Source organism: Falco peregrinus, chromosome 5 (assembly GCF_023634155.1).
Source record: "Falco peregrinus isolate bFalPer1 chromosome 5, bFalPer1.pri, whole genome shotgun sequence".
In the NCBI taxonomy this organism is placed as follows: Eukaryota; Metazoa; Chordata; class Aves; order Falconiformes; family Falconidae; genus Falco; species Falco peregrinus.
In genome coordinates this window covers 16,941,742-16,957,915 of record NC_073725.1, presented here as the reverse complement: position 1 = coordinate 16,957,915, position 16,174 = coordinate 16,941,742, and the positions used below count along the sequence as shown (strand labels likewise).

Here is a 16,174-nt window from a genome sequence, read left to right as displayed (position 1 = left end):
TTTAAAATCATCCTTGATATTTTTACTACAGAAAACCAAGATGATTAAAAGCTGATTAAAATTCATAGTACAAAATTTAACTCTGAAAGTAAGGAGAAAAAAAAGTTGAGAGGGGGAGTGTTTTCCTTAATTAAGCATCAAACGACACAAAAACAGTGATTCTTGTGTTATGACTGACAGAATGCTACAGATTTAATTTGCTTACCATATATATGACATACTAAAAATAGCACATATTTTAAAATATAAGATAAGCACATATTTGCTCAGGGAATAAAATGAAAATCTGTTTTAATATCTGATTCTCATAAGGTGAGACTCAAATAGCACAGAATATGAAACCTCTTCCCACCTACACGAATGATAAGCAACAGACACTAGCAGCAAAGTGAGAAAGTGCCTACTCTCTATGTACAATCTCTACAATGAATTAAGGGTTTTTTTATTTTTAAAATTCAGAGCTTAGAAAGATTTTTGAAGACCACTGTAGTAAAAAAATGCTGAAAATCTTATTGCTGAAATAACATTTTGATTTTTTTCCTTCCAAATTTTTTAATATAGATGAGTACACGAGAATAGGAAGATCATATACTTTATCTTTGTCTTCTGTTCTTCTTTACTGATAAAACCAAATTCTCATTACAAAGCCAAATAAGAGAGCCAGTCTGCTCCACATGTCTACTTCATGCTCATCACTCCCATCATGACACAAGGCTAGCTGTGATTATAAAATAATTTTCTGCAATGACTATTGATTGTGGCCAAAAGGTATGATTTTTCAGGCCTGAAATTTGCAGGAAAACATTTTGAGACTGATAATTTTGCTTGGGAAATGTGGAAACCCTCAATATCACTTTATAGCATCTCTTACTATGTAAGAGATGTAAGACGACACAGACAAAACAAAGCAGTCTCACCTGCTGCAATACAGTGGATAAAAACTGCAGCTTTAAATGAAGATCAAAAGCCTTTTGTTTTTCCTAGATAGTGGGAAAGCAGTTAAATAAAAAGGCAGAAAAGTTATATTAACAGCTACAGAGGTTAACATTTCTATAGGTTCAGACTTACAGAGAACTTTAGGATGAACAGCAAGGATAAAGAAACTAGCAAATATAAAATATAATAAAAAATAATTTAACATCTATTGCTAGAATATTTTAAAGAAAGCAATGCCTGATTTATTTCGTTTGTGGGATTTAGAATAACAGATCTTATTAGGACAGATACTGCAAATGACATACCATTCTTAATAAAATGGAATAGGTGGGAAATACTGATTTCCACCATCACAAAACCAAGCGGCACTAGCAATAGAAAAATATTTTTGCAGCAGTGTTAAGAAAAAGAAAAGCCAGCTATCTTCATTTTTTGGGTCTACACTTCCAGTTTGGACACTGTGCATGTTTCTTGTTACAAAAGGGTCTGTACCTCACTTACGCCCCAGTCAGATGCTCATGTCCAAAACACCTGGGCTGAGTTCAGTAAGATGTCTTGTGCCAAATCACTTCCTACTGTTGCTGCTGTCCCTCTCCTGGACTTCACTGTCCCAAAACGAACAAGTAAATCCCCTCAAGTTCTCATCAACTTCTCCAGTGAGAAGTCAGTAGGCTTACCTTAATCCCCCTAATTTACTTAGGTCTATTTAAACAAAACCTTTTGCCTTGAAGTTATGACACAACCAGTCACCCTGTTGGCTGTGCTGTGACAGAAATATCCACCCGCTGAGGAGCAGTGTTTTCTTGAAACTGTTACAGATAGATCTGAAAGAGCCCATCTGCCAACTCTGCGCTGCTTACAGAAGAGGACAAGGAAATAGTAATTTTCTTGTTGCAGTCTAACCTGTAACACCCCCCCCCCCCCCCCTTTCTGTTACAGCAGTTTACACTAATCTTCACTGATTTTCTGTATCTGTAAAATGGCTTTTACGTTTTCTTCCTAAGTAAATAAATCTTCGGTGATCAGACAACTGAAAGATTCCCATTGCACGCATGCTGGACAGAGCTGGCTTGGGCATGCATGCACATCAAATCTGAGACTATGAGAATCTTGTTTACAAAGATGCTGCATTCCCCATGTGAAGCCAGCCGTAATCTCACCTATTCTGCACTTCTCCAGGTAGATTCAACAGGGCTTTGATTCTGTTGCTTAAACACATGCAGAAAAGGTGCAACCGGAAACAGCTTGAAGTATCTGAGGATTTTCAAAGCTGTCAGGTATCCCATGGACCTGAGAGATGCATGTTTCCTCTGGACTAGCATACTAAGGCCCTGTGGAATACCCTAGGGCATCTCAGATGGACTGTCTACATCCATACTAAGGCAACTGTATCGAGCCCAGAAAGTATCAGAACTGGAGGAACATAAACACCACTGCCTACACTTCTTAAAACTTGTTAAAAATAAATATTTATGGTCTTGAAGCAGCTATTTTTCTTGAAACTGAAGACTCAGATGTTCACAAAATAAAACTTAGGATCAACTTAATTTTCCATACTAAAGACCAATAAATAATAGTTAAAACATGTGAGAAATCTCCTGAATGGGACTTTTGTCCAGTAAACTACTTAATCCTCAGTTTAAAACTGAACATATGCTTGACTGCTTTCTTGAATCGAGAACTTCAAACTTTGGATCCATTAGCCCAATGTGAAGATTAAAGTCTCCTATCTCTTTTGGAAGAAAAAGCCACTATTTCACCTTCTTACCCATAATCTTTTTTTTCTGCTGTCATTCAAAATTCTGTGCCTAGATTATCTGCAGTTCATGCTGCCCACATTCAGTTTTCAATCCCGGACTTTGGAAGACTGCCCAGATAATTAACATCGTAATAAAAGTCATGATCCACCAAAACACAGGAATTATTCTGAGCATCTTGAATACAAAAATGTGAAACAACAGACACAAATATCTTGTGAGTTGTTAACCCAGGAAGATGTAATTGTATTACACTGTTCAGCTTTATTAGCATAGTAGCTTTACTACATTGCTAATACTATACTTACACTATTAGATTTTCTTTTTTAAGTCAGCCATGGGGTTCTGACTCCTTTAGGAACTTTTTCACTCAGTCGTTTCTAAAACTTTCAGGCATATGAGGCTGGATGGCCATTTCCTATTAACCCCTGCCTGGACCAACACACCACAAAATTTTCCAGGAGTTCAGGGAGTTGCAAGATAATTATCACAGAAACTACTACATCATGTTCTGTGAGGATGGTGCACACACCAGCACAAATGATTCCTGAAAGCCCAGCCACCAGGAGACACGGGCTCTCTCGTTATTGTAGCACTGCTGTTACAACATTGCAGCCATCCCTACCATGATGCTTTAATGGGTCCATGATACACGGGACAGATTCACTGCCATGTGCACATCTAATGCCATTCTTCACCTCCATCAAGGCTGTGAGCATATTTCTCTCCAGTGACCATGTCCTGTGAGTCCCTGCTCACTGGACCTCCTTTACTGCACCCTGGCCACCCAGTCCAAGGCCAGCCCCAGGCACAACCACCAGCAGATGCCACAGCAGGGAGCTGGCTGTCTCTGCTGCTGCAGTAATGTGCACACACATGCACAGCTGCTGGCGATTCCTCTTGATGAAGAGAGCTGCCAGGCAGATTTCCTAACAAGCGTCAATCTATCTCATTATACTGGTAGTTGAAAAGTGCTAATTTACTTGCTGAAAAATGTAAGATGTACTCTCAAAACAAAGATTATAGGCCTCTGGCACAAGTACACATGAAGATGATGCTTGTAGTACAGACTTTCCCCAAAATAAAGCTTTACAAAACCCAAGATGAACGTTTCCAGAGAATGAAGGCATAAATATTTTATGGAAAGAATATTTATGCTGTTATTCATACTGTCAAGGGACTTGGGAGGTTTCACTTAGGGAACAGGATCCCACTGTGCTACTTACCAAACTTACTCACAGGTTGCCATTCAGAAAGGAGCTGTTGTGTGCCTAGTCATGTAACAACGTCAACAGAAAACAGCAGGATTTAAACAAATTACTAAGCCTTGGTTGTAAGAGTCTCTGAGCAGAAGTAAATGCACAAAGGGATTAAAAGAAGTTCCTCAAGTACACAGCACCTTGCATCAAGCTAACGCAAAGAGCAGAAAAACTCAATGTTACTACTAAAGTTTAACTCACTCATTTGCATATCTTAAGCAAGGAAGAGTACAAAGTAAAAGGCGAGAAGAATAAAAACACATGTAAGGTTTTAACAACTGTTCCAGTTTTTATGCTATGTGGGGCAATTTGCAAAAATGGCAGAGGCTATTCTGTTTTTTAAACAGTATCTCTCTGGTTTCTGATAAAGCCGTCACAGTGACAGACTGCACTCAAAACACAGTCTGCATTAGACACTGCTGAAACTGCCTTCCAGGATGTAATTCTGGGGTATACCGTGAAATATATACCCAGCCCATTCAACTTCATGAAAGCACTAAAAGAGAAAGAGAGAGGACAGAGGAAAGCGATAACTAAATACATCCCATTTATTATGCTTGCCACTCTCAGGATCATTGTCATTAAGATACTTCAAAGAGGATTTACTTTTTTCTTTATGTTATTTAGTTAGGGCTAGGGTCTTGGGGGGTGAAGCACTCCCCTCCCTCCAAAAATAACCACAAACACAAACACCAAGGCAGAAAGAACTGTACAAATCACTGTGCTAGTACGAGATGCTTCACTAACCCAACAGTTGCACAATGCAATTTTTGGTCTGTTTACATCTGAAGTTTAAAGGGGCCAAAGGCTAAATCTACCCTGAGCACAGTGGACTCCATGGCCTTTCATTGCACAGCTGAGACAAGCAGGCTTTTCAGGGGTCTGCATACCGCTGAAAAACCTGAACTACTTCTGTAGCTTAATAAGCACAAAATGTTATCTATAAAAACAAGTCTGCTGTAGGATTATATTTTAGAGAGCTGTGAATCATTAGGCAATCACAAACTTAGATATGTTAAAAATTATTGTGCTGCAGCAGATTCAAGTCTAAGGTATAAAATTAACTTGCGTTGAGTAATACCTGCCTAAATCCTCAGGTATCTCACATGAACAAAATAATTAACTCAAAGGTCAGCATTTTCAACCTTGTATCTTAAAGGCTCAAAAGCTCAGTTTGAAGTGAGAACCGAGAACACATAAAAGCCCAGCTTCAGCCAACTCCCCAGTCAAGATATGCCAATACCTGCCATTGCTTCAGATCTTAATATACTAAATACCCTTTTTAAAGCATCAGCTCAACATGTGATTATGTCATGTTCCCAGATTCCATTAAACGCAGAAGTCCAGATTTCTAAAGGTGCAGGCACGTGAAAGTCAGATTTTCATGAGCACTAGGTACATAATTTTCACTGATTCAATAAAAAATATATGCTTTTTAAAGCTTATTCTATGGTCAGTGGTACTATAACTAGAAATTCCCTGTGACTTAAGGTTGCTAATGTGTTCCAAAATGAGCTTGTGAGAATAGAAGACTAAGAGCTAATAAAGACAAGCAGCATGTCTAGAATATAAGCAAGATGGCTAAAGTACAGAATTTAACTTGTGTTCAGGAGCTCAAAGCAGATTGTAGGCACTTGAGCTCTCATTTTAATGGCCGAGAATTGTGCTTCTGTGTACCTAATATGAAACTTGATGCCCAGGTCAGAAGTCTAGGTGGTCTGGCTGAGAATGTTAAGTGCCAGTCTGAAAGATCTGTAATTCCCTACATATGCATTCTCCAAAATTCAGGCTTCTTAAAGAGACAGCATATTGGGACATCTGGCTTTTAAGGCATCTAAAATTACTGGTTCCCTGAAAATTTTTTTATATGCTTGTCTGCATTGAGACATGCCATCTGTTCATCTTAATTTTATTCCATATTTTGAGTTCAGCTATGTCTTTATATTTTAAGTCACCATAGCCACAACTGGCATTATATACACTGTCATCTTCAGTATTTCACTGTAAGGTGTTGGTCAGCCACCTTTCCAAAGAGAAAGAACACATCGGATTTTAAATCACCTTTAAGGACAGCTGTCAAGAATAAGAATGAAAGCAGCCTGCTTGTTTCTCTACAGCTGAAGCAAGTTCCACTATCAATTCTGGTGAAGTCATGACCATGAATAGTATTGGGATATTTTGGTTTCTTTATTATAGACAGAAAGATTATATACTGCGACTGTGAATGACTAAGAATTTTTTTTTCATCCAAAACCAATAGCAAATTAGGGAATCCAAGCACTCCCTTTTTGCTGAACAAATGTATGTCTTTTATTTTTTTACACTTAAGGAAATTTTACTGAGAAAAAAATTAATCTTTATTTTAAATAAGTGACATGCAAATGTTAAAGAAATAATAAAATTAGAGGAGGAAAACCCAAGTAATATACTTTGTAGATGCATGCAGATGAATAAGTACACCACAGAACACACATCTGCCATTTTCTGTGCTCAGTTCACCATACAGGAGCGTGTCAGAAAGGCCTATTCACAGCCTTTAATTCTAATTTAATTGCATCATGTTAGACCCTAGCTAGCCTATATATCCTGTTGAATAATTTGATATTGCTGGTTTGCCTTTATAAACCAAAGGCAAGCTGAACTGAATGCTGCTAGCAAGCACTGCCAATAAAGCTTTTATTTGATTTCCTCACAAAGGTGTGTACATCACAGGGGTATCTGCATACATGATGACAAAGGTACTTACACTGCTGTGTAGTCCATGGCTAAATAACTCAGAATCAGAGAGTCAGAGGATACTTAAGTTTGGAAAGGACCTCTGGAGATCATCTAGTCCAAGCCTTCTGCTCAAAGCAGGGTCAACTAGATCAGGTTGCCCAGTATCCTGTGTCCAGTGAAAGTTAAGATTATCTCCCAGGGATACAGACTCTACAATCTCTCTGGGAAACCTATTCCAGCATTTGACCACCCTAACAACGTAAAGGCTTTTTATGTTTAGATAGAATTTCTTTTATTTCAGTTTGTGCCCACTGCTTGCAGTCCTGTCACTAGGCATGGGTGAGAAGAGTCTGATTCCCACTTCTTTATTTCCCACCTCAGACACCTTCCCCCTCCATCAGGTATTTACAAACATCGAAGAGATCCTCCCTGAGCCTTCTCTGCCCTAGGCTAGACAACTCCAGCTCTCAGCCTCTCCTTATACAACAGATGCCCCAATCTTTCAGTCATCTCTGTGGCCCCTTCATTGAACTCACTTCAGTATATTCATGTGTCCCTTGTACCAGGAAGCCCTGAACGGGACACAGCACTCCAGAAGTGGCCTCACCACTGTTGAACAGAGGGGAATAATCACCTCCCTCAGTCTGCTGGATGCTGGTGACCTTCTTTTCTGCAAGTGCACATTGCTGGCTTATGTTTAACCTGGTGCCTACCAGGACCCCTACGTCCTTTTCTGCCAAGCTGTTTCCCAGCCAGATGGCCTCCAGCCAAGTATGGGTGATTGGGGCAATTGCTTCCCAGGTGCAGGATTTTGCATTTCCCTTTGTTGAACTTCATGAGGTTCTGTTGGCCCATCTCTCCAGCCTGTCAAGATCCTCTGAATAACAACAGAACATGTATCAACCGCTCCTCCAGATTTAGGGTACACTCTGTCTTACTGTCTCTGTCAATAGTGAAGCCATTAAACAGGACCGGGCCCAGTATTGACCACTGGGGTACACCACTACTGAATGGCCTCCAGCTGGATTTCAAGCCTCTGATCACAACCCTTTTGGCCCAGCAATTCAGGCAATTTTCAGTCCACCTCACTGACTACTTAGCCAGCCCTTACTTGCTCAATTTGTCTCTGAGGATGTTATGCGAGACAGTGTTGAAAGCCTTGTTAAAGTCAAAATAAACAATATTCAGTGCTTTGAATGCCTTAGATTACCACAAACTTTCAAAGATGAACAGTGGCCTCAATGACATGGGCCGGTTCCCTCAGCTCTTCTGAGCATATCCCCATCGGGTGCCATGTACACGTGTACATCCCATTTGTTGAAATATTGGCTAACCTGATCCTCCTCTACCAAGGGTAAGTCTTCACTGCTCCAGACTTTCCAACAGGTCTCAGGGTCTGCGATGCTTGAGGGCAAATCTTAACTGTAAACTGAGGTGAAAACAATGTCGTGTAACAGCCTTTTCCATGTTCTGTGTCACCAGGTCACTGCAGTAGTGAGCCCCGCTTTCCCTCATCCGCCTTTTGCTGCTGATACAGCTGTAAAAGCCTGTCTTACCTCTCTTCATGTCCCTCACCAGATTCAATTCCAGGCAGGCACGGGTTTTCCCCCACACTTGGACAGCACCTCTATTGTCCACCTGGGTCACCTGATACTGCTTCCACCTCCCGGTGCATCAGTTCTTTACATAATTTGAGCAAAAAGAACAGATTTCCTTTAGAGAGTTGTCCACACCTTGTGTGAAAGCTCAGCTGCTGTGCAGACAAGACACCAAGAGGCCAGTCAAGACACACAGCAGACAAGAACGAGCCTAAGTGGATCGAAGGGTGTGTTTGACTGGCAAGGGGCAGTGCTGGGCTTCTACAGCACCAAATTCAAGCATATCACATGATCTGAAGAGAAATTCAGAGGTAGAAAGGGAAGAGAGCAGGTGCCAAGTCCTGTGGAGTCACACTGAAATCAGGTAAGGGTGAAACGGCACAAACGGAGGTTCTCATGCATCATCAGAACTGGCACTGGATTTCAGTTTCATTGGAATATGTTACTTTTCACAGAGGCCTATTAGCTGACAGAGTAACCGGGTTGGAGAGCTTTAAAGAAGCACAAAATACTCAAATAGAGGAGCAAAAGAAGAATCTATGACACCAGAACGAACTACATGATACTAAGAAGAGAGATGTAAATAAAAGGACTGAAAAACCACTTAAACCAGCTGGTTAGCAAGGACAAAAAAGGGAACTGGAACTTTTTAAATAAAAATGTACAAGTTGATTCTCCGTCAGCATAAACTGACATAATTCGATTATTATCAGTCACTTAACAGGTTTGTTACGCAGGCCGAGTTCACTGCTTTGAATTGATGCTGTAAGCTCAGAATACACACCTTAATTGAAGTTCTACCTGCACAAGGGTTGCAGGCTCAGACCCAGTGTAAAGGACCTTGGATTCTTTAAAGCAAATATGTTTAATTTTCTAAGCACATGTTTCTCTTTCTAGATTCTAACTTCTACAAGACTGTCCCCACTCCTCTACAATGACCACTTACCTTCTTTAATTCTTCCTGAATGCTTCTGCCATTCTCCTCTGAGGACACACTCTCCTTCTGGTTTTCAGGGTCTGTTCTAGATTCTGATTCTTGTTCTTCACCAGAAGATGTTTCCTTGTCACTCATTTTAGCAGCAAGCTGAAATAACCTGGATTTAACGTCCTCCTCCCGAAGATCAGGCTTGATATTATGACACTGATCCTCGCAGCTTATATCCGTTTCTGATAAATCATCAAAATCCTACAAAGAAATTAGAAGAATGGTATAATTACTGTATAGGCACAGAAAGAAAAACAAACAGCCTCCTAGAAAAGTATAGGTATGATCACTCTGCATGGAAGCTAGAAAGAAAGCATGCTAAGCGTGCCAATAAAAAACCCCACCATACCTTTTATAGAGGAAAGCCAATAAACCCACACTTGCTGGATGATATTTATCATTCCTGCTTACTTTTATATTACATAAAAAGGAACTATCAAAATCATTATGTATCTGTGTGCAACCAATAAAACATGCCTACGTGGCATTTCCCATTCTCAGCACTGCACTACCATCATTCTCAGGCATTGGTACAGATAAAGAAAGCGAAGTGTGGGAATGAAAAGTTGTGACCTAGCAGTTGTGTCCAGTTTTCAGTCAGAAGCTGTGCTCCAGTTCCCTGACTGCTTGGTCTTGAGCATTATCTGTGTTCTTCTTAAAGACTACTGGAAACAAGTTTTGAAAAATCTGCACATGATGGTGCTCAAGATTTTCAGCTTTCCCAGCGATTGTTTACATAGGTGGATCCTCTACAGTGATGACTGTTTTCCAAAGGTCAATCTCCTTGGAACAAGTTCCATCTCTAGGAGCACCTTCTTTTCTTACTCTTGGATCACTGAAGGTGGGGAGTACTCAGAGGCTCAGTTAAGTACAGTGGGTGCTCCAGGCTCCACCACAAGTCCCTTACTTTGGAGGCTGAACAGAACAAAAGCAAAATCTGTTTGCAAGTCTGTTTAGCAGGGTGCCTGCCCAACATTTAATGATGTGAAAAGGGGGATATTTTTGTCAGACGTTGCTGGAAACACAAAAATACCTCACGGTTGTTCCAAAAACTAATGTCCAGATACATACCAACTCATTTTCTGGATCTGTGCTATCTGATTAGGAACTAATTTCCCCTGATTTCCACTACAGTCCACTGAGACAGACAGACACCTCCCAGAACAACCTGCTCCAGCTAGAGCATTAACTGCATTCTGGAAACATTCTTCTCTCCCTGCTGACTGCTAAGAGAAAGAATCATTAGATGGTTTGTTTAGTGCTTCAGTCAAGCCCATAAAGCAAGGTAGGAATTAGGTGGTTTTAGAAGTGATGAATTCTTTGAAATGGAGCATAATTGTTACAAAACCACCCAGAAGGAGGCTATGAAGAAGGCAGCCTGGGACCAGAAGCGGTAGGCACATCTCAGCAGGTCTAAGAGGATGATTTGGAGCAATTCTCAGATAGGACATTATTCCTATTACACCCTCCTACCGTGACAGGACCAGACACTGCTGGAGAGACTAAAAGCTGTGTTCTCTCTGCCATTCATTTGAAAGTACACAAACAGGAGATTTGCTCTGCACAGCTCTCTGCAGCTGCAGCAGCAGTATACATGTACAGACCAGTTACCTCCAGTTCTCAGAGGAAATGTTAACTGACAACTCCCTCACAAATCCCACCCACCAAACCACTCTTAATGGACTGACACATCGTGTTTGTAATGCCAGTACTGCATCTCTCATACGGAAAACTGTACTGTAGTATCTAGCACTTTCACAGCTTTCTGGACAATTTTTGTCTGCAGTTACCTGTGAATCGATTACACAACTGAATTACTGCTTTTTAGCTCACCTTAAGGATGCAGAAGGCCCTTTTAGAAAAACAGGATCTGAAAGTACATGACTAGCTATAATAGAAGGGAAACCATGGGCTTATGCTGAAATGTATTCTTTTCCCAAACAATCAGCTTCTGCAGAATAAAAAGCCTTTTCTGCCAAATGACATTCAAGGCTGTTCTGAATAAGATCAAGTTTTCAAGTTAGTGTGGTTCCACTTTAGTTTTGTAATAGGTTATGATATGCTTTTATATACATGTGGAAGACTGCTGTCATTTCCCTGTGATGATGGTGCTTCCTCAAATTGTAAGAAGAGATTTTTTTCCAGACATATCTTACATGTCATTCAACAACTCATTATGTCTGCCCAACAATCTGCTAATGAAAACTACTCACATTCTCCTAAACTACTATAAAAAAACTCTGAAAGTTGTACTGAGTCAATCTGTTCATCAATTTGTACCCAGAAGAGAAAGAATCATAATTTATGGGATAAACATATCATATTTATAGGATAGAAAGCACACCAAAACCATGCGCTTGTAATTTAGGAGAATACAGTTTAGTGGAGATAATGTCTCATTAAACCAGCTATTTACAGTTAGGTATCTAGTCTAAGCTAATTACTAGATTCCTTCTTTACTTGAGTTACCTCCATTTATTTTAATAGGTACCTCCAAAAACCTACTCTCATCTATCAAAAAGTGTGGTTTAGGATTACAAGACTTGCTAGTGAGCTCTGACAGCTCTGCACCTGGGGCGTGGGCTTCCTTGAGCAGTGTCTAGGCAGGAAGAGTACGGCTTACCTTGGGGTCAGGTCTGCAAGGAAGAGAAGAAAACCCCATTCTATGCAGTCATTTGAGCAGATCAAGCTTGTAAAGACAAGTTTGCTATTGTTTCAATAAGCTGACAAGTACGGGTACAAAATCTAGTGGAGCAGTGAGTGGGGCTGGCAGTCCGGAGGGGCAGGTTTTCTCATGTTTCCATCTCACTGCCGTGCCACGGAATACTGACAGACTTTACTGTGCAGCAAGACATGCATGATGCCTCTGAGGGCTTCTTACAAGTACTTGCTCAGCTTTCAACTGCTTAGCAGCGATATTGGAGTTGCAATACACACATACCCCACAGAAAGGACCACAGGCTAATTTAATGAATCCATACTGACAACAGCAGAGTCACGATTCCTCTTAATCCTGAAAAAAATACCAGTCTACCCAGGATCACACATGGCAGCACCTTTTAGGCTGATCTCTACTGCCTCTACCCAAAGCTCAGTGAAATCCTGTAAAGCCCTGCAGCTGACTTCCCATGTATTCTGGAAGAAGACATGGCAGGGCAATATTGCTAAGTTGCCCAGATTCAGCAGGACAAGAAATCTAGAGTGTAGTTTTATGAAACAAGGTGAGCTAATGTAACAGCCTAGTGCTGCTGAAAGAGGGTCACCCTCCACCTTCCTGTCTTTACTCGGTTGTAACGAGTTGTGTAGGCTTGGCAAAGGGGTCCAAATGGGGCTAGCGCTCACAAAGGAGAGATACTGGACCATGCTGGAAGCAGGTGGAGGGAAGGCACGAAGGCAGAGAGGAAGGAGGTATCCCTCTCTCAGCAGCAGCAAGTGCTGTGTTACCTTAGCCACACGTCACACCGTTGCTGAAACACTCCCAATTCAAGCCTATGCTTTACACATACAAAAGACTTTTCCTAGCTGGGAAACTTAAACAGCTTTTTGCTACATTTGTCAGCACAGGTGAAAGTCAAGAGCTGCCTCGGCATCCCTAGGGTTTCATACCACAATAGCTACATTTGTGTTACGAATACACATAATTTCTTGGGGGAGGACTCACCTTGAGGTTATTGCTTTTATTACAGCTGGATTCAGGTATGTTTATTATCCACCTTTCTGCTTTCCAATCTCCTTACAATAAGCAGGTGGAGTATTTACTTTGGCAAGAATTATTAGTTCCTGCTCACACACAGAGATAATGATACCCTATAATACTACACTTTGTGGTTTCCGTTTCTAGTAGCTTGGCTTGTGTGTTGAGCTTTTCCGATGGTGGCAGTGAACTGTTTGTGAGGAGATCGTGCCTCTTCCATGGATTAATGAATTAAAAAAAAAAGTATCAGATGCTATGACAACAATAAAAAGTAATAAATGCATTGAAAGGTCCTATTATTATTTATTTAATAGATACTATCTTAAATGTCATTATTCTTTACTGTTCACACTTTGGCTCCATCTGGTAAGTTTAATGACATCTTTGTGTTTGTATAAAACACTGTATAAATTCCCATTTGCATCTGCCAGCAACACATAATACTAACATCTGCAAACAAGAATATAGGGCTACCACTTTATCTGAAAAGAGAGCTTCAGTGAGGGCCTGGCATACTAACACAACCACAAACCCAGTCCCACTAAAAGAAAGCCAAATGTTTCTATGCAAGCAAAAGTCCTTTAGCAGACAGTGAACTAGCAAATACACCTTTCCTCATACACACTGTTCAACTCCTTGCAGGCAAATGGCCGATAACTCAATGTAAGCCTAGCAAACAAAACAAACAAACAAACAAACAAAACAACAGCAACAAAGCCCCAAAATACAGCAAGGAAGCAAAGTACTGGCTTGGAGGCTCCAGAACCAAACCCATGTTATACTATAAACTCTTGAGAGGAAGCTCCATTCATACAGAAAACCAAAAATCAGAAACTACATTTTTTAGAAGACACAAATGGTGAGGTTTGCAGGCAGTTTCTCAGCCAGAGTGGGTGCAATTTCAGAGCAGCTATTTTCAGTAAATACATCCCAAGCGCCATCCCGTGGGGACCGGCAGTCTGACAGCACTCCCCCCTTACCTGGCCGCCGGGCAGGGGGCTCTCATTAACAGGTGGGGTCTCCTGATCAAAAAAGCAAACTCACAATGAGGGCACTTCCGTCACTTGAAGCAATTAAGCCACTCCGCTTTCCATCAGAAATGTAAGAACTGCAGCTACACTAAGCAACATCTCCTCCTCTCAAAGAGATAATGAAAGCCAACACATTGGTATTATTATTAGTAGTAAGATAAATTATTAAAATATTATTAATAATGAAAGCAGAGAGAGATTGGTGGTTTGAGCACCAATTTCTTGTAAAAAGTTACAATTTAAAAAATAATCATCATCAAGAGTAAGGTTGCACTTCCCAGTTAATTTTCCAAAGGAATATACATGTGGTACATAAGTAATCAGGTTATCAGAAATTCATTACAGTAGAACGATGGTTTTATCAGGCAGTTTTCATGTCTTGCTTCACGTACTTCCTTTATGACTGTGTTTACAGCATGTCTACAGGCAACCCAGTAAAGCAGGTTGGTTTTTTACGTATGATTAAGTGGCAAAAAACTCTCCCCAAATACAGTACATCTGGATATCTGTTCTGAGGTTTCCCTTTTTAAATCACTCCAGACTTTGAGTTCTCTCTCAGCCACAAAGTCAGCATTCCAGGGTTGACTTTAAAATACATTTAAAAAAGAATGCCACAGCATTATCCTAATCTAGGTACACGATCTAGATTAAAAAAATACTTAATTTTAAATAGAAATTCAGCTGTGAGTTATGAAATGACCACAGTTGTTCCACAATGTAATTGCTTATAATTCTCTAGACTTGGGGCAGGGAGAGAGGAAAGGGCCTATTTTCCTTTCACTGTGAGTCTTGGAGAGCGGAAAACAAAAAACCCAGCCTTCACTATTAGAAAATTTAAAAAGAACCCCCAACTTTTAGACTGCTAAACTGAAATCCTGTTCTACAATGTTGATGAAAACATCATGGTTAACAAATTATCATCTTATCATTACAATGCAGTAAAATAAGGTCATTGCAATGCAGTAAAGTACAGAAAAAGTATGTTTCTTCACCACAATTTACATACAATCAGTTGTTCAGTGTCTAATGTCTAGATGCAACATGGTTGCATCTTCTAAAGAGCATTTGGTATGGTTTCTGCAAATTCTCTATAATCTCAGCACATGAAAATCTATACCTGGTTTAAGACTCCACAATGAAGCTTTGTTAAGTTTATGCAGTTCTTCACACACCTACACTATTGGTTTTGTACAAACTGTTTACACGTAGGCCTCTCTGTCGCAGCCTCAATCATTTTACCAAGATTAGTATGTTACTCTGGGGATCATACAAAACACTGACATCCTTTTCATCTTATTTTCCTAAGCAATGTAAATTATGTCTGGCTAATTTATTTTCATACCTCAAATCATATTCCTTATGCTCACGATCATTTTAATTGCTTCCTAGAATTATTCACCCATGCAACATCCTTGCTATAAACTGTAGCAGCCAGTCCATTCCTGCTCCCCAGCAGTGCTTGTGTACCGGAGGCTGGAGGAACAATTCTCCAAATGTGGGCACCAGCTGTCAAACCAGCCACCGGGGCGCACGTATGTGTGTGTTCAAACAAAAACCAAATGTATACAAACCCACCCATACATAAACTTCCTAGCGAGAATTTAATTGCTTTGAAAACAGTAGTGGGATCTGGAGGCAGCGTGCCCCTGCCTGCCCCACCGTGACTGTGAGAGTAGAGAGCAGGAACAGTCTCTTTTGGCCTAAAGGGTGAAAAGAAGGGGAGAGTGGGTGAGAAACCCAAACATTGCATTTTGTGCACAACAGAGAGGTACAAACAACACTTAAGAGACAAAGCAACTCACAAGAAAGTTGGAAAGAGCAATCATTCTCCGCAACAGCTTGCACTTTGAAGCACACACGAAGCTGCTGAAGGAGGATGCAGTTATGTATATCTGGAAGCACCCTGCCTTTCTGACCTCCACTGGATGAAAGTGGGGGAGGTTTAGAATGGGTATTAGGGAAAATTTCTTCACTGAAAGGTTTATCAAGCACTGGAACAGGCTGCCAGGGAAGTAGTTGAGTCACCATCCCTGGAGGTATTTAAAAGACCTGCAGATGTGGAGCTTAGGGACATGGTTTAGTGGTGGACTTGGCAGAGTTAGGCTTACGGTTGGGCTTGATGATCTTAAAGATCTTTTCCAACCTAAATGATTCTATGATTCTATAATGTATCCAGGACCTTCCCTGTAAAGTCTG

At 40.5% G+C, this 16,174-nt stretch overlaps 1 protein-coding gene across 6 annotated transcripts in view; it reads right to left on the bottom strand.

Moving 5' to 3' along the window:
* Window positions 1-16,174, bottom strand: part of MYRIP (myosin VIIA and Rab interacting protein) — a 237,445-nt gene that overhangs the window by 15,659 nt on the left and 205,612 nt on the right. For 5 of the 6 annotated variants that reach the window (XR_008747648.1, XM_055807053.1, XM_055807055.1 and 2 more), the window contains one exon: window positions 9,215-9,454. Coding sequence is in view for 5 of the 6 variants with exons in the window: in XM_055807053.1 (XP_055663028.1) it covers window positions 9,215-9,454 (240 nt within the window). In the remaining variant the exon portion in view is untranslated. Of the gene's footprint in view, window positions 1-917; window positions 981-9,214; window positions 9,455-16,174 lie in introns of all 6 variants that reach the window. The other variant, XM_055807057.1, reaches the window with a different exon arrangement.